This window comes from Cherax quadricarinatus, chromosome 6, assembly GCF_038502225.1.
Source record: "Cherax quadricarinatus isolate ZL_2023a chromosome 6, ASM3850222v1, whole genome shotgun sequence".
NCBI lineage: Eukaryota > Metazoa > Arthropoda > Malacostraca > Decapoda > Parastacidae > Cherax > Cherax quadricarinatus.
The window spans coordinates 48,501,380-48,526,939 of NC_091297.1; the positions used below are offsets into that span (position 1 = coordinate 48,501,380).

General features: G+C 38.1%; 1 protein-coding gene across 1 annotated transcript in view; it reads left to right on the top strand.

The window, feature by feature from the left end:
- LOC128694485 (integrin alpha-8) overlaps positions 1–25,560 on the top strand; it is a 157,860-nt gene that overhangs the window by 89,938 nt on the left and 42,362 nt on the right. Inside the window, exons 14-17 of the mRNA XM_070081543.1 lie at positions 11,788–11,859; positions 13,840–13,955; positions 18,897–18,990; positions 21,635–21,748. Of these exons, the coding sequence (XP_069937644.1) occupies positions 11,788–11,859; positions 13,840–13,955; positions 18,897–18,990; positions 21,635–21,748 (396 nt within the window). The remainder of the gene's footprint in view (positions 1–11,787; positions 11,860–13,839; positions 13,956–18,896; positions 18,991–21,634; positions 21,749–25,560) is intronic.

Genomic DNA, 25,560 nt, shown 5'->3' on the forward strand with positions numbered 1-25,560 from the left:
AATATGAATATTTCCTTTGGTTTATATAAATTAGATCCATTTATAATTAATAGAATTTGGGAAGAATTTAATAATACACTGGACAAATAATCTTTAAAATTTCTTATTTCTTGGGTAGAATAGTTTGTGGGGTGAGTTGTGCCAAGGACCTATCGAAGTTGGGTCGGCGTGCGTCAGGTGTTTAAACCGTTGTGGGTTCTGATAGTGAGGTGCCGGCCAGACCCCTTATATAGCTTCCTTGGATGCTTTACTTCCATAGTTCCTTGATAATGTGAGTAGTCACGAAAGCGCTTGGAATTTCTCTATTCTTTCAGAGTGGTTGTTTTGCATATATATATATATATATATATATATATATATATATATATATATATATATATATATATATATATATATATATATATATATATATATATATGATCGCCTGTCTGCGATTATTTTTATATATATATATATATATATATATATATATATATATATATATATATATATATATATATATATATATATATATATGTGTGTGTGTGTGTGTGTGTGTGTGTGTGTGTGTGTCTGTGTGTGTATTTATAGGAGACAGGTGATATTAACTATGCAAGACAAGCCACAGGGGGTGGAAATCTTTAGCTCAAGTACTTTCACACTTCTCAGTGCGTCATCAGGAGTTATGCAATGTTGCAAGGCTGCAACTGCAGGAGTGAGGGGAAGTTTTTTCTCAAAATAGCGCAGAGTGGGCCTGTCGCCTCCTCCTGGCTCTCTTAGAATGTGGCCAGCGGCCAGCGACACGCTCACCACTGCCACCATCCACCATCCCCCCCAAATGGAGAAAGAGGGTTTTGAGAAGTCTAGAATTATAAAATTAGAAGGTATAATAGTCCGCCCTAAGATTTTTCTAACCATTTAGAATAGATCCTGTGACTTGAGAAAATACGTTTCTCAGTGGATATCACAAATATATGGATTGTTATTATTCTGTGCTACCTATTTAATTAACAAAGGAAAGGAAACGAATTTGTTCTTTGTCCGTTTAAATGTCCTGTTCCCGATAGTTCTCAGGGGTACTGAGACGTATCCTTTATATTGTCTACTATTCTTCTCATTTTCGATTATTATGCCTTTCTTGGGATTCTTCTATACTATTCCTATAATATTTCTATGATCCAGATTTCTATTTCTAATATCCTTTAACCCACTACCTATGTAATCATGTAATCTTGTCCGTGTGTAGTGGAATCACAGTTAAACACGTTGTATAACCATACATTAATTGGCGTAGCATGGTGCTTTGGTGCGTAGACAACTGGTCAAGTAGCACCATAATTTGAGTTATATACGGTGTTCCTGTCCTGACTGAGTATTTATGTTAGGCTATTCTGATTTCCAGAATTTTACCTGTTTGACCTATATATGAGAGAGGACACTGAGTACATGGAACCTTGTAAACCTCACCAACTTGTTGAAACATGACAAGAATACCATATATAACTCAAATTATGGGTTATACAAGGTCGATATTTTTCAAGTAGAGTCTATTGTACACAACCTTCAACAATGATATATAAAATCAGAGGATTGCTCATTATGACAGGTGGTCTCATGATGGATTGGTGACGCTCGACCAGTTGTCTACGCACCAAAACACCATGCTACGCCAGTTGATGTATGATTATATAACGCGTTTAGCTGTGATTCCACCATACATTGACAAGATTACCCGATTACATAGGTAGCGTGTTAAAGGATACTGGAAGAAGAAATCTGGATCATAGAAATATTATGCGTATGGTATAGAAGAATCCCAAGTAAGGCATAATAATCAATACTGAGAATAGTAGACAATATAATGGATAGATACGTCTCGGTACCCTTGAGAACATTCGGGAACAAGACTTTTAAACGGACAAAGAGCACAATTATTTCCTTTCTTTTATTAATTAAATAGGTTACACATAATAATAGCAATCCACATATATAATGTCCACTGTGTAACGAATTTTCTCAAGTCACGTGACCTGCTCCAAACGGTTAGAAAAAAACTTAAGGCGGACTATTATACCTTCTAATTTCATTGCAGAACAAATAATATCTCTTAATACAAAGGTTGAAGAAGCAGTAAAAGAATGGAAGAACGACTTAGATAACCAGTTCAGTGACTACTTTGCTCTCCAAGAAGATAAAACTGAGCAAGATAAACTATCGGACGCAGTAATAGTTAACAGTCCACTTTTTCCCAGTGATATGAACCAAACAAACAGTAAAGAAATTACTCTCCAGATCATAAAGGACCAAACAAAAGTTACAGCACCAGAGTCAGAAATAAAGGAAGCCAGGTTACTAGGATCCCATGGTAGAAAAAGTGTTATGCTTAGATTCCACTCACATGACAGGAAAAAAGACTTAATAATTGCATCTATTAAAGTAAAGAAAGAGGTATACATAAACGAGTGTCTTACCAAAAAACGTCAGAACCTCCTGTATAGAGTCAGAAAACTTAAGCGGGAGAATAATGACACAATACACCAATGCTTCACACAGGATGGGAAAATTCTTGTTAGGAAAACAAATGTCGGTCAACTGTACACAATCACGAACGAGAATGATCTATCACGATTTCTCAGGGATACTGATCTTACAGAGAATAACTAAACAATATCCAACCTAAAAGCCTACGTAGTGTAGTGTAAGTTTTGCTCCATTATTGTTCAAATTTCATAGTACAATCTCTTAGTAATTAAATAATCAATTACCTCATTTTGTGACTTAATTAGTAAGCATAAGTCACCTTATGTAATTTTCTTATTTACTATTGTTTGCTTAAATATTAGCTGAATTGATACTTTCTCTGTCCATATTACTACCTCATATTTTTTTAAATACTATTAATTGATATTACTTACTAAAATTAATAATTAATTACCATTTTTACTATCAGTACAATTTACTCTTAATATTTTTGACATCATTTAATTACCATTACTTGTCTAATTACCATAACCTGTTTTAATACCACATTTACTATCTTAGAGTACTCTTAAATACCTTGTACTGCCAAATAACCTCTAGTATAACTACCAGTACTCTTAAATACCTTGTACTGCCAAATAACCTCTAGTATAACTACCAGTACTCTTAAATACCTTGTACTGCCAAATAACCTCTAGTATAACTACCAGTACTCTTAATTACCTTGTACTGCCAAATAACCTCTAGTATAACTACCAGTACTCTTAAATACCTTGTACTGCCAAATAACCTCTAGTATAACTACCAGTACTCTTAAATACCTTGTACTGCCAAATAACCTCTAGTATAACTACCAGTACTCTTAAATACCTTGTTCTGCCAAATAACCTCTAGTATAACTACCACTGCAATATTGAATCCAAATAACTGTTCTTAAAATTTAATACTTGAAATAAACATTACTTTTTCATTTTATTTTTGCTAATTAATCTTTTTTTGTAATCATTATTACTTACTAAAATTTTATTAAGCACCATATTTACTACCAGTCAATTTTACTTTTGTAAATTAATCATTATTTTATACTTTTCATAACATTTTGTTGCCAAATTTTCAAGTTTGTATATTCAACTCCAACCTTTATATTATCCTTTGTACCTGTGTACCTGTCTACCTGTGTAGCTGTGTACCTGTGTACCTGTCTACCATCTTACTGTCATATTATAACCAAATCATTGTCATTGTTATTTTTTACTTATTATTCTTTTGGTACTTTAATTTGTGAATTATATTTTATCAATTTAAATCTAGTTATACTCTTGTTCTTGTTAACAACCTATATCAGACCCTAGTGCAATTGCAAGTACCATTTTAATTTGTATTTTTATATTATAAGTTTATACCTAGTTATACTTTAGCTCATTCTAGCTCAATACTTAGACAACACCTAAACTAACTATACCTAGTTGTACTTTAGCTCATTCTAGCTCAATACTTAGACAACACCTAAACTAACTATACCTAGTTGTACTTTAGCTCATTCTAGCTCAATACATAGACAACACCTAAACTAACTATACCTAGTTGTACTTTAGCTCATTCTAGCTCAATACATAGACAACACCTAAACTAACTATACCTAGTTGTACTTTAGCTCATTCTAGCTCAATACTTAGACAACACCTGAACTAACTATACCTAGTTGTACTTTAGCTCATTCTAGTTCAATACTTAGACAACACCTAAACTAACTATACCTAGTTGTACTTTAGCTCATTCTAGCTCAATGCATAGACAACACCTAAACTAACTATACCTAGTTGTACTTTAGCTCATTCTAGCTCAATACTTAGACAACACCTGAACTAACTATACCTAGTTGTACTTTAGCTCATTCTAGCTCAATACTTAGACAACACCTAAACTAACTATACCTAGTTGTACTTTAGCTCATTCTAGCTCAATACATAGACAACACTAAATTCATTATATTAGACCTTACTGCAATTACAAGAGTGAGTCTGGTGTCACTTGTAATTTGTTTTTGTTTTTATAGTATTAGGTTATACCTAGTTGTACTTTAGCTCATTCTAGCACAACACATAGACAATATCAATTTCATTATGTTTATTAGTGACTATACTCTATATGACCAAAGTGCTTTAGCTATATACTTATCCAAACCTCCCACCACTACAGAAATCAGTATTAAAACTCACCACATAATACAGGATATAAACAACCACTATTTAAACCTAAAAGATGAATGATCACGTTGACCCTGATCTAAACCTCCATAATCTAACACACAATCAAAACTTATTGGAAAGTAACTGCGTTTATTACACAGCATCACAAGCCAGCACTATCCTGAACACTGCTCAAAGTCTATCAGTACTTAACTGCAACATCAGGTCCTTAAGCAAACACTATGATGACCTCATGGCACTCCTTGAGTCACTAAAGACACCCTTCTCCTGCATTATTCTTACTGAGACCTGGCTTAAGCAGGACACAATAGATATCTACCCACTACCAGGATACACAGCAATCCACAACTGCAGACCATACCAAGTTGGGGTTGGTACTGCAATCTATTACTCTAACCAACAATCTTATATTAGCACTAATTGCTTTAGTGATGAATATGGGGAATACATTTTTGCTAATTTTACTGTAAAAAAACTCAAGACGCCTATAACAATCGGTGCCATATACCAGCTACCCCACACAAACATCCCAAACTTCAGTGAGAATCTAAAGTCACTAATAACAAACAGACAAATGAACAAGCACCACCTTTTCTTAGCTGGAGACTTCAATATCAACCTTGGCCTACCAGATGATCAGACTGTAACTGATTTCATCAACAATATGAACAACACACTTCTCATACCAACAATAACTAAACCAACCAGGCTGACTGAGACAAGTGCAACCATAATAGACCACATATGGACCAATATACTAGCCCCCCTTAAATCAGGGATAATCACAGACAGCACTACTGACCACTACCCAACCTTCCTCTTAACAAACATTAGTAAGCCACCACTCGAATATAACAAAGTTTCATTTAGACTCCATGACGAGGCCTCAATAAGGAGTTTCACAGCAGACCTAGAGACTGTTGACTGGCCTACAGAATTCTCCAATGCCAATGGTATTGACGATTGGACAGACATTTTTCTTAACAAAATACTTAGACTATATAACAAACATTGTCCTATAAAAACGAAACAGGTCACGAATAAACGGCTCGGTTGCTCATGGCTAACCAGCAGCATTCTGAAATCCATTAATAAGAAACACCAATATGAAAAGCAATATAGACAGGGCTTAATACACAAAGATATTCTTAAACAATATTCAACAGTTCTCACCAAATTAATAAAGAAAGCCAAACAACTGTACTACTCCAGCAGATTCACTGACACAAGAGGAGATATAAAAAAGACCTGGAAAACACTTACCCAGATTCTAGGGACCCACAAACTGAAAAAAACAAGAATATTGTCCTAACTAAACCTCATGAAACACCACTGCATCCCACTGATACAGCTAACAAGATAAACGACTTCTCCTCAAACATAGGATCTAATCTCGCCAGTAAAATCCCACGTACCAATGCCCGTGCCGGGGACTACCTAGATGGGAATTTCCAAAATTCCTTCTATCTTGTACCAACTGAGCCCACTGAAGTCACCGCGATCATAAAGTCACTTAAAAATAACTCGGGGAATCTGTCTCAGGTCACACCATTATTGTACAAGCGAGCGGCCCATGTCCTTTCGCATGTTATTACATTACTTTTTAACAAGTCACTAGAAACTAACACTTTCCCGACACTACTCAAGACAGCAAGGGTTACACCAATACATAAAGGTGATGACCCTACAGATGTAAACAACTATAGGCCAATATCAAACTTACTATTGCCATCCAAAATCTTCGAGAAACTCGTGCACAGGAGACTATATTCATATATAACATCACAAAACATACTCAACCCTTGCCAATTTTGATTCAGGAAAAATAAAAGCACTAATGATGCAATTATAAAAATGCTAGACCTGCTTTACACAGCATTGGAAAATAAGGAATATCCGCTAGGAATTTTTATTGGCCTAAGAAAAGCGTTTGACACAGTAGACCACGGCATCCTACTCCACAAACTTGGCCACTATGGTATAAGAGGCCATGCGCTTGCATATTTTAAATACTACCTTTCTAATAGGTATCAGTATGTCACCATTAAAGACACAGCCTCATCAGTACGGCCACTTGATACTGGAGTTCCGCAGGGATGTGTCCTTGGACCCCTGCTCTTCCTCATTTACATCAATGATCTTCCAAACATATATCAACACCTGAAACCCATTCTCTTTGCTGACGACACGATTTAAGTCATCTCCCACCCTAATCTTGCTACCCTCAACACCATTGTTAACGAGGAGCTGCTCAAAATATCGACTTGGATGACAGCCAATAAACTTACACTTAACACTGGCGAAACCTACTATATTATGTTTGGTAGCAGAGCAGGTGTTGCACAACTTAACATTAAAATCGACAACACTCTAATTGCCAGACATAATGAGGGCAAATTCCTTGGCCTATACCTCGACAACAACCTAAATTTCAGCACCCATATCCAACATATAACAAAAAAAAGTATCCACAACGGTGGGGATCCTCTCCGAGATACGATACAACGTGCCGCAAACTGCCCTTCTCACACTATACCATTCACTTATATATCCATACCTCACCTATGCTATCTGTGCTTGGGGTTCAACTGCAGCAACACACCTAAAGCCAATAATAACCCAACAAAAAGCCGCAGTAAGAACAATCACTAAATCCCATCCCTGGCAACACCCCCCCCCCACTCTTCATAGATCTAGACTTACTCCCTGTTCAGAACATCCACACTTACTACTGTGTAATCTATATCTACAGGACCTTAAATTCCAATATTAACCTTGACCTAAAACGCTTTCTTGATAGTTGTGACAGGATCCACAGGCATAACACCAGACACAAACATCTCTATGACATTCCCCGTGTTCGACTAAACCTTTAAAAAAATTCAATGTATTTCAAAGGACCTAAAATCTGGAACACCCTACCTGAAAACTCTAGAACTGCAGACACATTCATCGCTTTCAAAACTACAGTTAGAAAACATCTTATCTCCCTGATCCTCCCCGACAACTAACTACATGAACTGTTGCATATGTGTCTTACCTAACAACTAACTACATGATAACCACCTGGTGGCTCACAATTACATTCACTCACCCACTGGCTATAAACCCAGAAATACTAATCTTAATCTTAAAATAATAAATCCTAACTAGTCATAAGTTTGCCTATGATACTCCAATATAGACACTTTGTATTGTGCCAAAACAAAAGCATTCACATTGCTAAACTCACAAATTATGATGTAGTCACTTAGCCTTAATACCATAATCTGTAAGGATTTAATGTTAAGAATTAATCTAAGTCTGCCCAAAATGCCTAGCCATGCTAGGTGTCCTAGTGGCCCCCTCTGTAATTAGTATTTTATAACATGTAAACCACACAATACCCAAAACCTGTAAACCCCACATTGTAACCCTTATAGAGAATAAACTTGAATTGAATTGAATTGAATTGAATAATTCTTGACTTCTCAAAACCCTCTTACCCCCATTTGGGGGGGATGGGAGATGGTGGCAGTGATGAGTGTGACGCTGACCGCTGGCCACATTCTAAGAGAGCCAGGAGGAGGCAACAGGCTCAATCTGCGCTATTCTGAGAAAAAACTTCTCCTCACTCCTTCAGTTGCAACCTTGCAACATTGCATAGCTCCTGATGATGCACTGAGAAGTGTGAAAGTACTTGAGCTAAAGATTTCCACCCCTTGTGGCTTGTCTTGCTTAGTTAAGATCGCCCGTCTGTGATTGTTTGCAATATGAACGCCACTCGCCAACTCTTCTCCCAGTTTTCCTGCTTGTTTCCTTCCTTTACTTTTGCTGTTACCTCCTACAAACGCTTTCTCCTCAAAGCCCATAAAGCTGCACTCAAGTTAATATTTCTAAATAAGTGCCTAAGTGAACATGTTCTACCTACTGCAGAACAGGTTGGTCAGGCTAGCTACTACACTGTTAGATCAGCTTCACAGGTTAGTGCTCATTAAAAATATTGACCAAGTAAAACTTGGAAAGAAGATATGCTTTTCATAGAAATGAGGAGAAACAAGACAGTATTCTTTAATAAGATTCCCCCAGGCTGGCTTGACTACTTAATTATATTTATAGGGAATTTAGGAGAGTCAGACAGAACACCGAATGCAATCATACAAGGAAATTAGCACACAGAGTGGGTGGACCACATATGCGAATCCGGAGTTTGTTGTGAACCTGTTTAGCAAAAAATAAAGTTGTGACCAACAGGCAGTGCTAGTGTTCGGATTAAGCTTAGCGCCCTCAACTAATGATTTTAATTATATAAACCTAGCAAAATCGTTTTGCATGGTGGAAAAACACGGTGACTCGACCCCTGATATTTTTAATATATGCAAAGGTATGGTATATGGAACATTACTCCAACCAGTGCTACCCATCTGCCCATTAAGATTCATTAAAGCTTATAAGGAGCTCAATAATGATCAGACTTTACACCTTTCAAGAGGCGATAAATCGAAGGTAGCTGATATTTTGGACAAAACTGAATATTTAGGGAAAATGAGCCAATTATTGAACGATAACGAAACGTACGAAGCTCTAAGAACCCTACAGTGAAGGTCAACAGCCATTCAACTAACAACTTAAAACGCTATTGAAGGGGAATGATGAACTAATTAAACGTCTATCCGTTAGGTCGGCAACTTTACCATATCTATATGGGGTAATCAAGACTCATAAGCCAGGACACCCAGGCGGTTCTATTATAAGGTCAGTAGGCTCCGCAGCATATAACCTATCTAAATGGTTGGTTAAATTGCTAACTTCCATTGTCGGTAGGATCTCAGATGCACATATTAAAAACAATGTTGATCTTACTGAAAGACTCCAGAAATTAAATATCCCTCATAACTTTACCCTAGCGAGCTTTTACGTCACAACTCTGTTCACCAAAGTCTCTGTCCTGACTTGCTTTCGTACCTTGAAGAGGAACTAGAAAAATTCCCCATATCCTACCCCACGAAAATAATAATCGAATTGATAAAACTTTGTGTTACTGATTGTAAATTCGTGTTTGAAGGGAAATACTATGCTCAAAAACAAGGCATGGGAATGGGAAATTCCCTTAGCAACTTGTATATGGAATTCTATGAGACTAGACTTCTTAAAGACATTCTCCCAGATAAAGCTAGTTAGTTCACATATGTAGATGATGTTCTATGCCTATGGCCTAATGATCACATTAATGAGTTTCTACCTAGACTCAATGGGTTAGTACCTTCCATTAAGTTCATTACAGAACATGAAATAAATAACACTTTGCCTTTCATAGATGTTTTAATCCATCGTATTGATAGAAAATTCAAATTTACAGTTTATAGGAAGTCCACCAATGTGTCGTCATACATTCACTACAATTACAATCATGAAACTAGGATAAAAAGGAGAGTGTTCCTCACAATGTTCTTGAGAGCCTTCCGCATCTGCACTCTGGAGTACTTAGAGGACGAAATCAGCAAGATATTCAACATAGCCACATAACTGAGATAACCTAAGGATTTTGTCGAGAAGGCACTAATGTTAGCAAGAAAGACTTTCTATAGGACTGAACCTATGATGGCTAGGAAAAATGTACTAGTTTTAACATACAATGAGAATCTGGTTTGCCTATGTGAGGCATTAAAAATGATCAATATAAACCTTGCTTTCAAAAACACGGGGACAGTGAAACAAAGGCTGATTAAAAACACATCCTCCAACAAAGTTGGTGGGGTTTACACGGTCCATTGTACTCAGTGTCCTCTCTCATATATAGGTCAAACAGGTAAAATTCTGGAAACCAGAATAACCCAACATAAATACTCAGTCAGGACAGGGCAGGAGTCGAACGCTATCTTTAACCACGTTAGCTCCTGTAATCACCCACCGGGATGGGATGCTGCCCAAATTATTGTACCAAACAGTTCTGTCAGAGAAATAAACATAATTGAAACTTCTCTCTGGAAACACGACAGAAATACCATATATAACTCAAGTTATGGGTTATACAAACCCGATAGCTATCTAGTAGAGTCTATTGTACACAACCTTAAACAACAATGCTATACAAAATCAGAGGATTGCTCATTATGACAGGTGGTCTCATGACGGATTCGTGACACTCGACCAGTTAGTTGTCTACGCACCAAAACACCATGCTACGTCAGTTGATGCATGACTATATAACGCGTTTATCTGTGATTCCACCATACATTGACAAGATTACCCGATTACATACGTAGTGGGTTAAAGGACATTAGAAGTAGAAATCTGGATAATAGAAATATTATAGGAATAGTATAGAAGAATCCCAAGTAAGGCATAATAATCTATACTGAGAAGAATAGTAGACAGTATAAAGGATACGTCTCAGTACCCCTGAGAACAATCGGGAGAAAGACATTTAAACGGACAAAGAGCACATTCATTTCCTTTTTTTATTAATTGAATAGGTTAAACAGAATAATAGCAGTCCATATATATATGTCGTGCCGAATATGTAAAACTGGTCAATTAGCAAGAACTCATTTAAAATTAAGTCTTTTCCAAAATTTTCTCTTATACGTTTAAAGATATATTTTTTCATTAATGTTAATGTAAAAAATTTTTAATTTTGGAATAAAAGAATCTTAGAAAACTTACCTAACCTTATTATAACAAATGCAATTTATTTTAGCTTAACCCAACTAAATATATTTTAAATACGTTCACAATAATTTAGTACTAAACAAACATATTCAAATATATTTTTTACGTTAGGTTAAGAATGATTTTGGCGAAATTATTGCATACACAAATTTTCACTTGTCCTATATGGCAAGATGAGCGTTGCTATTTAAGCCAAGATCGCAAATTCTGCCTATTCGGCACGATATATATATATATATATATATATATATATATATATATATATATATATATATATATATATATATATATATATATATATATATATATATATATATATATATATTGTTTAACTGAAGTAAAGTTCATAGAAGTGCGTAATTGTTACTTTCATATCACATTCACATTTTTTATAAACAATAGAGTCACATAGAAATATTTGAACTTATAATGTTGTGTCAGTAATGTTTTCTTTATTACTCTTCAGCATGACATACAGGACGTAGTGAAGCCATTCCCAATTAAAGGAGAAATAAGCCTTATCAGTACGGACAACAAGGTAAGTTATTGAGTATCACGTCCAGTTTGTTCCTCTTTTAGGAAATACTGTTTAGCTTAAAATTTTAAGAGTCTGTAGTGACAATTGTCTCAAAACGTGGACGAAATATGCAGACCCTTTGTTTCCCATGTTTTATTTACGGAGTATCGAGTATCCACCACTTCTTGCGCTGTATGATTCATACTAGAGTATTATTTTTATAATATTCATGGGTGAGCGCTAAACCCATGGAGGTCATATAGCATCAAGGAAACTTCCTTAAAGATAGACGACTTTAATGTTTTTATGTATATAATACACAATAAGAAGGAACTGTTCATATCTATCTGTTAACTACGTTACACAATGTGTTAACTACGCTACACAATGTGTTAACTACGTTACACAAGGTGTTAACTACGTTACACAATGTGTTAACTACGTTACACAATGTGTTAACTACGTTACACAATGTGTTAACTATGTTACACAATGTGTTAACTACGTTACACAAGGTGTTAACTACGTTACACAATGTGTTAACTACGTTTCACAATGTGTTAACTACGTTACACAATGTGTTAACTACGTTACACAATGTGTTAACTACGTTACACAATGTGTTAACTACGCTACACAATGTGTTAACTACGCTACACAATGTGTTAACTACGTTACACAAGGTGTTAACTACGTTACACAATGTGTTAACTACGTTACACAATGTGTTAACTACGTTACACAATGTGTTAACTATGTTACACAATGTGTTAACTACGTTTCACAATGTGTTAACTACGTTACACAATGTGTTAACTACGTTACACAATGTGTTAACTACGTAACACAATGTGTTAACTACGTTACACAATGTGTTAACTACGTTACACAATGTGTTAACTACGTTACACATTGTGTTAACTATGTTACACAATGTGTTAACTACGTTACACAATGTGTTAACTACGTTACACAATGTGTTAACTATGTTACACAATGTGTTAACTACGTTACACAATGTGTTAACTACGTTACACAATGTGTTAACTACGTTACACATTGTGTTAACTATGTTACACAATGTGTTAACTACGTTACACAATGTGTTAACTACGTTACACAATGTGTTAACTACGTTACACAATGTGTTAACTACGTTACACAATGCTTCAGTCAGGCCTGATGAAATTATCAATAATTAGTAATTTAATAACACAAGTGTGAACTAATTGTAATTACTAAACGTTTGGGCGACGCTGTAGCTTCACCAGTGGGACACACAGGTGATTGATCACTTGAGGTTTACCTCTCCACTGCTTCTTTTTTTGGTCACCTCTGTATTCGAGTGGAGAAGCCTGCTGTGTAGGCGAAACGTTTCTGAATTAAAGATTACAAACTGATGCGCATCTTCATCTTCTTCTCGGCACTGTATTCCATTATTATTGCTTTTATAATAATAATAATAATAATAATAATAATAATAATAATAATAATAATAATAATAATAATAATAATAATAATAATAATAATTATTATTATTATTATTATTATTATTATTATTATTAATATTATTATTATTATTATTATTATTATTATTGGTTTTTAATAACGTCAAAGAACAATGAAATCCATCAGTGATGTGTGAGCATGTGGAATAATATGCTCATAATAACCGGAGGATAATCAAATTATTTCAAGATTCTTAGTATCAAGAGCCCCGGCTCCAGCATCAAGACACCTTCCCCGCCCCTCTCACTTAATTAAAGAGTTCTTGTAGCATGATTACAATTATTTTTTCTGAAGTCGTGGAAACCGCTATTTCATATTTTTAATTGTTCTGGTGGAAAATACAGTGCCAGTTCTTTGTAAGTCGTGGCGATGTAGCCATTCAGCGGGTCTTCAGTGATCCAGGAAGTCTGTAACGCCCTGGAGGAGACAGTGTCTTGCATGTGTCATACTGTTTAACCTAAACTTGCAATAAACAAGTCGTTTATCGTTCAGGTGATGTTGCACCCATCGAGCGAGGTCTACAAGGAGGTGGAGCTAGCTATCCAGGTGCACTGTGCCAGTGAAGATGTTCGTCTCTGCCTCAGTGATGTCATATTGAAATATAATATGTATGTTAATAGTTTAATCATTCGTTTGCCTCTCCCTGTATAATATAGTTCAGGCTGAACTACTAAAATGTTTAAACAATAATATACATGATGAGAGAGTGATGTGTAGATCACGGTACATACATGTTGAGAGAGTGATGTGTAGATCACGGTGTATATATACTGAGACAGTGGAGTGGAGACCACGGTGTATACATGCTGAGAGAGTTTAGGAGTTCACGGCGTATACATGCTGACAGAGCGATGTGTAGATCGCGGTGTATACATGATCGAAGAGTGGTGTGCAGATCACGGTGTATACATGTTGAGAGAGAGTGGAGATCACGGTATATACATGTTGAGAGAGTGGAGTAGAGACCACGGTGTATACATGTTGAGAGAGAGTGGAGATAACAGTGTATACTTGTTGAGAGAGTGGAGTGGAGATCACGGTGTATACATGTTGACAGAGCTATGTGTAGACCACGGTGTATACATGCTCAGAGAGTGGTGTGCAGATCACGGTGAGTGGAGATCACGGTATATACATGTTGAGAGAGTGGAGTAGAGACCACGGTGTATACATGTTGATAGAGTGGTGTGTAGATCACGGTGTATACATGGACAGTGGTGTGTCGATCACGGTGTATACATGGAGAGTGGTGTGTCGATCACGGTGTATACATTTTGAGAGAGTGGTGTGTGGATCACGAAGTATACATGTTGAGAGAGTGGAGTGTAGGTCACGGTGTATACATGTTGAGAGAGTATTGTGTAGATTACGGTGAATACATGCTGAGAGAGTGGAGTGTAGGTCACGGTGTATACATGTTGAGAGAGTATTGTGTAGATCACGGTGAATACATGCTGAGAGAGTGGAGTGTAGGTCACGGTGTATACATGTTGAGAGAGTATTGTGTAGATCACAGTGTATACATGTTGAGAGAGTGGAGTGGAGATCACGATGTATATATGTTGAGACAGCTTTGTGGAGATCACGGTGTATACATGCTGAGAGAGTGGTGTGTAGATCACGGTGTATAAATGTTGAGAGAATGGAGTTGAGGTCACGGTGTATACATGCTGAGAGAGTGGTGTGTAGATCACGGTGTATACATGTTGAGAGAGTGGAGTTGAGATCACGGTGTATACATGTTGAGAGAGTGGAGTGTAGATCACGATGTATATATGTTGAGACAGCTTTGTGGAGATCACGGTGTATACATGCTGAGAGAGTGGTGTGTAGATCACGGTGTATAAATGTTGAGAGAATGGAGTTGAGGTCACGGTGTATACATGCTGAGAGAGTGGTGTGTAGATCACGGTGTATACATGTTGAGAGAGTGGAGTGCAGATCACGGTGTATACATGTTGAGAGAGAGTGGACATCACGGTGTATACTTGTTGAGAGAGTGGAGTGGAGATAACGGTGTATACACGCTGAGAGAATTATGTGTAGATCTCGGTGTAGACTTGTTGAGAAATTTTTGTGTAGATCACGGTGTATACATGTTGAGAGTGGTGTGTAGATCACGGTGTATACATGTTGAGAGAGATATGTCTAGATCACGGTGAATACTTGTTGAGAGAGTGGAGTGGAGATAACGGTGTATACACGCTGAGAGAGCTAAGTGTAAATCACGGTGTATACACGCTGAGAGAGCTATGTGTAGATCACGGTGTAGACTTGTTGAGAAATTTTTGTGTAAATCACGGTGTATACATGTTGAGAGAGTGGTGTGTAGATCGCTGTGTATACATTTTGAGAGAGTGCCGTGTGGATCACGAAGTATTCATGTTGAGAGAGTGGAGTGTAGATCACGGTGTATACATGTTGGGAGAGTCGTGTGTGGTTCACGGTGTATACATGTTGAGTGAGTGGTGTTCGGATCACGGTGTATACATGTTGAAAGAGTGGAGTGGAGATCACGTTGTATACATGCTGAGAGAGCTATGTGTAGATCACTGTGTATACATTTTGAGAGAGTGGTGTGTAGATCGCGGTGTATACATTTTGAGAGAGTTGTGTGTAGATCATTGTGTATACATGTTGAGAAAGTGGTTTGTAGATCACGGCGTATACATGTTGAGAAAGTGGTTTGTAGATCACGGCGTATACATGTTGAGAGAGTGGTGTGTATATCACGGTGTGTACATGTTGAGAGTGGTGTGTAGATCACGGTGTATACATGTTGAGAGAGTGGTGTGTATATCACGGTGTGTACATGTTGAGAGTGGTGTGTAGATCACGGTGTGTACATGTTGAGAGTGGTGTGTAGATCACGGTGTATACATGTTGAGAGAGTGGTGTGTATATCACGGTGTGTACATGTTGAGAGTGGTGTGTAGATCACGGTGTATACATGTTGAGAGAGTGGTGTGTAGATCACGGTGTATACATGTTGACAGAGTGGTGTGTAGATCACGGTGTATACATGTTGACAGAGTGGTGTGTAGATCACGGTGTATACATGTTGAGAGAGTGGTGTGTATATCACGGTGTGTACATGTTGAGAGTGGTGTGTAGATCACGGTGTATACATGTTGAGAGAGTGGTGTGTATATCACGGTGTATACATGTTGAGAGAGTGGTGTGTATATCACGGTGTGTACATGTTGAGAGTGGTGTGTAGATCACGGTGTATACATGTTGAGAGAGTGGTGTGTATATCACGGTGTGTACATGTTGAGAGTGGTGTGTAGATCACGGTGTATACATGTTGAGAGAGTGGTGTGTATATCACGGTGTGTACATGTTGAGAGAGTGGTGTGTAGATCACGGTGTATACATGTTGAGAGTGGTGTGTAGATCACGGTGTATACATGTTGAGAGTGGTGTGTAGATCACGGTGTGTACATGTTGAGAGTGGTGTGTAGATCACGGTGTGTACATGTTGAGAGTGGTGTGTAGATCACGGTGTATACATGTTGAGAGTGGTGTGTAGATCACGGTGTATACATGTTGAGAGTGGTGTGTAGATCACGGTGTATACATGTTGAGAGTGGTGTGTAGATCACGGTGTATACATGTTGAGAGTGGTGTGTAGATCACGGTGTATACATGCTGGGAAAATATGTTTTTATTCCTGTTTCAGGGACTGTAATATCCTGGACCGGTGGAAACATCTTACTTGTTGAAGATTTAGATACACGTGCAACATATATGTATTTTTCTTTGTCGACGTTTCGCCATCCAGTGACTTTATCAGTATAAATTCAAAGATATAATGGAAAGATTGTAGACCTTTATACTAAAGAGGTTGTAATTAGTCCCTTCCACTTGGCGTTGGTGATGAGCAATATTGTGTTGAAGACCACGATACTGATCACCACCGCCAAGGCTGAGGGACTAATTACCTCGTCTTTTATATATAGTTCTACAGACTTTCCTTCATGTCTTTGAACTTGTATTGATAAAGCCACTGGATGGCGAAACGTCTACAAATGAAGAGACCAAGATGTTACACGTTTGTCTAGTCCTTCATCTTGTCGGTATTGTATGCCATTCATGGACATGTTACCTGTTGCCTTAACGACCTTTTGTCCAGTTGAGGTTTTAACTTCAATTAAGCAACCAGCCATATAAGTATATGATAGGTGGAGTTATTAGCCTTTTTTTTTCCTCTCTTATTGGATTTACTTAACTTCTGCAGCTTCATTATTTGGGCACTGTAGGCCTACTGATTTATTATATAATTCCTTATAATGCTAGTACCCTACTGTTTTTTTTTTATATTAACTAACATAACTAATATTCATGGCCCATATAATTCCTGCCTATCCTCCGGACATTAAAATCGAAATCACGTTACAGAGTTGTTAATATTTTCTTACAGTGGCATATTAATAGAGGGCAATCTTATCCCTATTAAGTAAATGGTATGTAATATTGACATTAGATGCATAAGACAAATGAGGAACAGTTTGGAATCTTTATTGCAGACACGTTTCGGCTACACAGCAGGCTTCTTCAGTCCATGGAGACGAATGGTATAAAATATTGATACAGTGGTAAAAGAGACACTAATGTAGTATAATGCGATCTTTCAGTGACAACTATTCGCCCATAAAGTGGGCTTTATTGAGTTACAAACAGATGCAGCTGCTTGTGACTTATAAAACCCACTGTGTGGGCGAAACGTTGTCAATAAAGAATCACATTATGTCGCAATTGTGTCTTTTCTTCAGTCGAATACAAATGAGACAACAGAAGTAGTGGAAATGTAAAGATGATATCACCAGTCCATCACCCTCGAAGTAGTTTTGAGGAGGTCAGTCCCTCAGCCTGGAGAAGAATTCATTTCCATAGTCTGGAAAAATGTGAAGTTGAAGCATCAAAATGGAGACTAAACTTGAAGACTAAGCTTTAAGACTAAACTTGAAGGAACTTGCATATTGGCAGCAAAGAGTTCGGCAAAGAGATTGGCTTTTTCCTGACTGCTAGTAGAGGTGGTCCCATCCTGTCGATTTAGAGGTGGAATACGCTAATCAAGCAAATAACCTTGTCTGTTCTTGACCAATACTGCCTCTCAACTCCTACATTCTTGCATCTACTAATGGGCGCCGCCTTTCTATCGTCTTCACGACTTTCTGCCCCTCATCTTCGGCAGTCTTCATTCTCTTGCTTCAGCTTCACATTGTTCCAGACAATGGGAACCGAATTCTTCTCCATACTTAGGGACTGACCACCTCAACACTATTTTTTCGAGGGTAATGGACTGAGGACATCATTTGTACATCTCCACTGTTTCTGCTGTATGCGACCCAAGAAACCAACTGTGTAGATGTAACGTCGCCACAATAAACATGCCAAACTGATTCACATCTGTCTTTCTCATTAACTTTATTCCTCCTGTTTATTGAGGCTCTGGTTTTTCTGTTATGCATTTTGTAAGTAATTGTGGAATGGTTTCAATTAATTAACCAAAATTTATAACCCTAACTTTAAATCTCTCGTTTAAGAGTGAAGAACTACACACTGATGGCCTCACAACCTATAGAGATCTCCTTCGTGGTGGAGAACCGGGGTGAGACAGCCTACAACACTCTCTTTATGGTACGTGAACATCCTTTATTTTCTCCCTGTGGATTAAATGGCGTATTACCGGTAAATAATAAGCTTTAATTGTGAAGTACAACTAATTTACCTGCCAAATTTTAGTACTGCAGTGAACTATCCCTCATCACGTGTATTGTTAGCCCTTTTATGGATTTTTTTTTTAAATTCTACTTTTAGTATTGGCATACCTCATCTCTGGTTTTGTTAAGTCTTTCCTCTCTGGCGCACCAGACTCTTATTGTCTTCCAAACATTCCTTGATGCTCTTAACTACTTTTTTTCATCTGTCGGACTGAATGCTCATTCCGAATCTAACTTTTCTGCTGGTGTTACTTAACTTAATTTTAATGCCAGAGAGTCGATGTGTGTGTGTGTCTGTGTACTCACCTATTTGTGATTGCAGGGGTCGAGTCTTAGCTCCTGGCCCCGCCTCTTCACTGATTGCTACTGGGTCCTCTCTCTCCCTGCTCCATGAGCTTTATCATACCTCGCCTTAAAACTATGTATGGTTCCCGCCTCCACTACGTCACTTTCTAGGCTATTCCACGGCCTGAGAACTCTATGACTGAAGAAAAACTTCCTAACATCCCTTTGACTCATCTGAGTCTTCAACTTCAAATTGTGACCTCTTGTTTCTGTGTCCCCTCCCTGGAACATCCTGTCTTTGTCCACCTTGTCTATTCCGCACAGTATTTTATATGTCGTTATCATGTCTCCCCGGACCCTCCTGTCCTCCAGTGTCGTCAGGCCGATTTCCCTTAATCTTTCTTCATAGGACATTCCCCTTAGCTCTGGAACTAACCTTGTCGCAAACCTTTGAACTTTCTCTAATTTCTTGACGTGCTTGATCAAGTGCGGGTTCCAAACAGGTGCTGTACACTCCAGTATGGGCCTGACGTACACGGTGTACAATGTCTTGAACGATTCCTTACTAAGGTATCGGAACGCTTTTCTCAGGTTTGCCAGGTGCTCATATGCTGCAGCAGTTATCTGGTAGTTGCCCAGTTTCCAAGGATGTGTTGAAGATGTGGTAAGTGGCACACACAGCATATCCTCTCCCTCTCTAAGGACCCACGAGGAGATGTCCGGTCCCATTGCCTTTGAGGTATCTATGTCCCTTAGCAGCTTCTTCACCTCCTCCTCATTTGTATGTATGTCATCCAACACTTGTTGGTATATTCCTTGCTGGTGTCTACCTCTGTTCTGTCCCCCCAGAGGCCTTCCTGTCTCCACTGTATATACTTCCTTAAATCTCATGTTGAGCTCCTCACATACCTCTTGATCGTTTCTTGTGAGTTCCCCAGCGTCTTTCCTCAGCCTTATCACCTGGTCTTTGACTGTTGTCTTCCTCCTAATGTGGCTATACAGCAGTTTCGGGCCAGACTTGACTTTCGATGCTATGTCGTTCTCGTACTGTCGCTGGGCCTCCCTCCTTATCTGTGCATACTCGTTTCTGGCTCTTCTACTAATCTCCTTATTTTCCTGGGTCCTTTGCCTCCTGTACCTTTTCCATTCTCTGGTGCACTTACTTTTCGCCTCTCTACACCTTCGGGTAAACCAAGGACTCGCTTTGGTCTTCCTATTATTTCTGTTTCCCATGGGAACAAACCTTTCCTCTGCCTCCTTGCACTTTGTTGTTACATATTCCATCATCTCGTTTACTGATTTTCCTACCAATTCTCTGTCCCACTGAACCTCCTACAGGAAGTTCCTCATACCTGTGTAGTTCCCCCCTTTTATATTTTGACTTTTCCAATTCAATTCCTGTTACCTTCTCCACTTGTAGCTCTACTATATAATCAAAACTCAGAACCACGTGATCGCTAGCTCCAAGGGGCCTCTCGTAAGTGATGTCCCCAATGTCTGAGCTGCTCAGGGTGAACACAAGATCCAGTCTTGCTGGCTCATCCTCCCCTCTCTCTCTGGTAGTGTCCCTGACATGTTGATGCATGAGGTTTTCAAGTACCACATTCATCATCTTGGCTCTCCATGTTTCGGGACCCCCATGTGGCTCCAGGTTTTCCCAGTCAGTCTCCCTGTGGTTGAAATCGCCCATTACCAGTAACTTTGCTCTGGTCGAGTGAGCTCTTCTTGCCACCTCAGCCAGTGTGTCCACCATCACCCTATTGTTTTCTTCGTACTCCTCTCTTGGCCTCCTGCAGTTCTGTGGTGGGTTATACATCACTCCAATGACTACCTTATGTTCCCCAGACTGAATTTTACCTACTATGTAATCCATTTCTCCAATCTCGTCCATGCCTTCCATTTCCTCAAATCCCCATCGATTTTTTATGAGCAGTGCAACCACTCCTCTCCCCCCCCCTCCTCTATTCCTTATATCTTTCTTCAGGATATGATATCCGGGTGATATCCCGGTGTGTGTGTGTGTGTAAAACGACTCTCGAAACTAGTCGAAGGTATATCAAAAGTGCGCGCGCGAGTGCCGACACTAGTAAACGCCTCATCTCATAAACAAGAGTCTGGTTACTACCATTCCCGAATGAATACACCAACAACACACCCAAATGCGCAAAAAAAAAAAAAATCCATATAACGTAGTCATGCCCAATTTCAAAGATACATTCACTGCAACAAACAGATAAATATAAGTCGTGTTGTACACTAAAATAATACAATTTCAGATTGACAGTTTTGGTGATCTACTTCTGTCTGAGTCAACGAGTAACATTGTATGTCAGATCGTGCTGGCCAACATACACTGTAATATAGACTCCATCTTCACCAATAACTCTAAAGTAAGTTCCATTATTCTCTCAGCATATTTTTCAACTTGTTATAGTAGTTTCATTCAAGATAAGTAATTCATATGCAATAATAATAATAATAATAATAATAATAATAATAATAATAATAATAATAATAATAAAAATAATAATAATAATAGTAATAATAATAATAGTAATAATAATAATAATTATTTATTATTATTATTTTTATTATTATTATTATTATTATTATTATTATTATTATTATTATTATTATTATTATTATTATTATTATTATTATTATTTGTTGAGTCTAATCAATATATATTAAACGGGAGTAGGTAGTAGGTTGGTAGACAGCAACCACCCAGGGAAGTACTACCGTCCTGCCAGATGACTGTGAAACAGAAACCTGTAACTGTTTTGATGATGGTAGGATTGCTGGTTTCTTTTTCTGTCTCATAAACACGCTAGATAACAGGGATATCTTGCTACTCCTACTTACACTTTGGTCACACTTCACAGACACGCACATGCATATATATATATATATATATATATATATATATATATATATATATATATATATATATATATATATATATATATATATATATATATATATATATATACATACATCTAGGTTTTTCTCCTTTTTCTAAATAGCTCTTGTTCTTCTTTATTTCTTCTATTGTCCATGGGGAAGTGGAAAAGAATCTTTCCTCCGTAAGCCATGTGTGTCGTATGAGGCGACTAAAATGCCGGGAGCAATGGGCTAGTAACCCCTTCTCCTGTAGACATTTACTAAAAAAGAGAAGAAGAAAAACTTTATAAAACTGGGATGCTTAAATGTGCGTGGATGTAGTGCGGATAACAAGAAACAGATGATTGCTGATGTTATGAATGAAAAGAAGTTGGATGTCCTGGCCCTAAGCGAAACAAAGCTGAAGGGGGTAGGGGAGTTTCGGTGGGGGGGAAATAAATGGGATTAAATCTGGAGTATCTGAGAGAGTTAGAGCAAAGGAAGGGGTAGCAGTAATGTTGAATGATCAGTTATGGAAGGAGAAAAGAGAATATGAATATGTAAATGCAAGAATTATGTGGATTAAAGTAAAGGTTGGATGCGAGAAGTGGGTCATAATAAGCGTGTATGCACCTGGAGAAGAGAGGAATGCAGAGGAGAGAGAGAGATTTTGGGAGATGTTAAGTGAATGTATAGGAGCCTTTGAAGCAAGTGAGAGAGTAATTGTGGTAGGGGACCTGAATGCTAAAGTAGGAGAAACTTTTAGAGAGGGTGTGGTAGGTAAGTTTGGGGTGCCAGGTGTAAATGATAATGGGAGCCCTTTGATTGAACTTTGTATAGAAAGGGGTTTAGTTATAGGTAATACATATTTTAAGAAAAAGAAGATAAGTATACAAGATATGATGTAGGGCGAAATGACAGTAGTTTGTTGGATTATGTATTGGTAGATAAAAGACTGTTGAGTAGACTTCAGGATGTACATGTTTATAGAGGGGCCACAGATATATCAGATCACTTTATAGTTGTAGCTACACTGAGAGTAAAAGGTAGATGGGATGCAAGGAGAATAGAAGCATCAGAGAAGAGAGAGGTGAAGGTTTATAAACTAAAAGAGGAGACAGTTAGGGTAAGATATAAACAGCTATTTGAGGATAGATGGGCTAATGAGAGCATAGACAATGGGGTCGAAGAGGTATGTGGTAGGTTTAAAAATGTAGTGTTAGAGTGTTCAGCAGAAGTTTGTGGTTGCAGGAAAGTGGGTGCGGGAGGGAAGAGGAGCGATTGGTGGAATGATGATGTGAAGAGGGATGTTGATGTAAGGGAGAAAAAGTTAGCATATGAGAAGTTTTTACGAAGTAGAAGTGATGCAAGGAGGGAAGAGTATATGGAGAAAAAGAGAGAGGTTAAGAGAGTGGTGAAGCAATGTAAAAAGAGAGCAAATGAGAGAGTGGGTGAGATGTTATCAACAAATTTTGTTGAAAATAAGAAAAAGTTTTGGAGTGATATTAACAAGTTAAGAAAGCCTAGAGAACAAATGGATTTGTCAGTTAAAAATAGGAGAGGAGAGTTATTAAATGGAGAGTTAGAGGTATTGGGAAGATGGAGGGAATATTTTGAGGAATTGTTAAATGTTGATGAAGATAGGGAAGCTGTGATTTCGTGTATAGGGCAAGGAGGAACAACATCTTGTAGGAGTGAGGAAGAGCCAGTTGTGAGTGTGGGGGAAGTTCGTGAGGCAGTAGGTAAAATGAAAGGGGGTAAGGCAGTCGGGATTGATGGGATAAAGATAGAAATGTTAAAAGCAGGTGGGGATATAGTTTTGGAGTGGTTGGTGCAATTATTTAATAAATGTATGGAAGAGGGTAAGGTACCTAGGGATTGGCAGAGAGCATGCATAGTTCCTTTGTATAAAGGCAAAGGGGATAAAAGACAGTGCAAAAATTATAGGGGGATAAGTCTGTTGAGTATACCTGGCAAAGTGTATGGTAGAGTTATTATTGAAAGAATTAAGAGTAAAACGGAGAATAGGATAGCAGATGAACAAGGAGGCTTTAGGAAAGGTAGGGGGTGTGTGGACCAGGTGTTTACAGTGAAACATATAAGTGAACAGTATTTAGATAAGGCTAAAGAGGTCTTTGTGGCATTTATGGATTTGGAAAAGGCGTATGACAGGGTGGATAGGGGGGCAATGTGGCAGATGTTGCAGGTGTATGGTGTAGGAGGTAGGTTACTGAAAGCAGTGAAGAGTTTTTACGAGGATAGTGAGGCTCAAGTTAGAGTATGTAGGAAAGAGGGAAATTATTTCCCAGTAAAAGTAGGCCTTAGACAAGGATGTGTGATGTCACCGTGGTTGTTTAATATATTTATAGATGGGGTTGTAAGAGAAGTAAATGCGAGGGTCTTGGCAAGAGGCGTGGAGTTAAAAGATAAAGAATCACACATAAAGTGGGAGTTGTCACAGTTGCTCTTTGCTGATGACACTGTGCTCTTGGGAGATTCTGAAGAAAAGTTGCAGAGATTGGTGGATGAATTTGGTAGGGTGTGCAAAAGAAGAAAATTGAAAGTGAATACAGGAAAGAGTAAGGTTATGAGGATAACAAAAAGATTAGGTGATGAAAGATTGGATATCAGATTGGAGGGAGAGAGTATGGAGGAGGTGAATGTATTCAGATATTTGGGAGTGGACATGTCAGCGGATGGGTCTATGAAAGATGAGGTGAATCATAGAATTGATGAGGGGAAAAGGGTGAGTGGTGCACTTATGAGTCTGTGGAGACAAAGAACTTTGTCCTTGGAGGCAAAGAGGGGAATGTATGAGTGTATAGTTTTACCAACGCTCTTATATGGGTGTGAAGCATGGGTGATGAATGTTGCAGCGAGGAGAAGGCTGGAGGCAGTGGAGATGTCATGTCTGAGAGCAATGTGTGGTGTGAATATAATGCAGAGAATTCGTAGTTTGGAAGTTAGGAGGAGGTGCGGGTTTACCAAAACTGTTGTCCAGAGGGCTGAGGAAGGGTTGATGAGGTGGTTCGGACATGTGGAGAGAATGGAGCGAAACAGAATAACTTCAAGAGTGTATCAGTCTGTAGTGGAAGTAAGGCGGGGTAGGGGTCGGCCTAGGAAAGGTTGGAGGGAGGGGGTAAAGGAGGTTTTGTGTGCGAGGGGCTTGGACTTCCAGCAGGAATGCGTGAGCGTGTTTGATAGGAGTGAATGGAGACAAATGGTTTTTAATACTTGACGTGCTGTTGGAGTGTGAGCAAAGTAACATTTATGAAGGGGTTCAGGGAAACCGGCAGTCCGGACTTGAGTCCTGGAGATG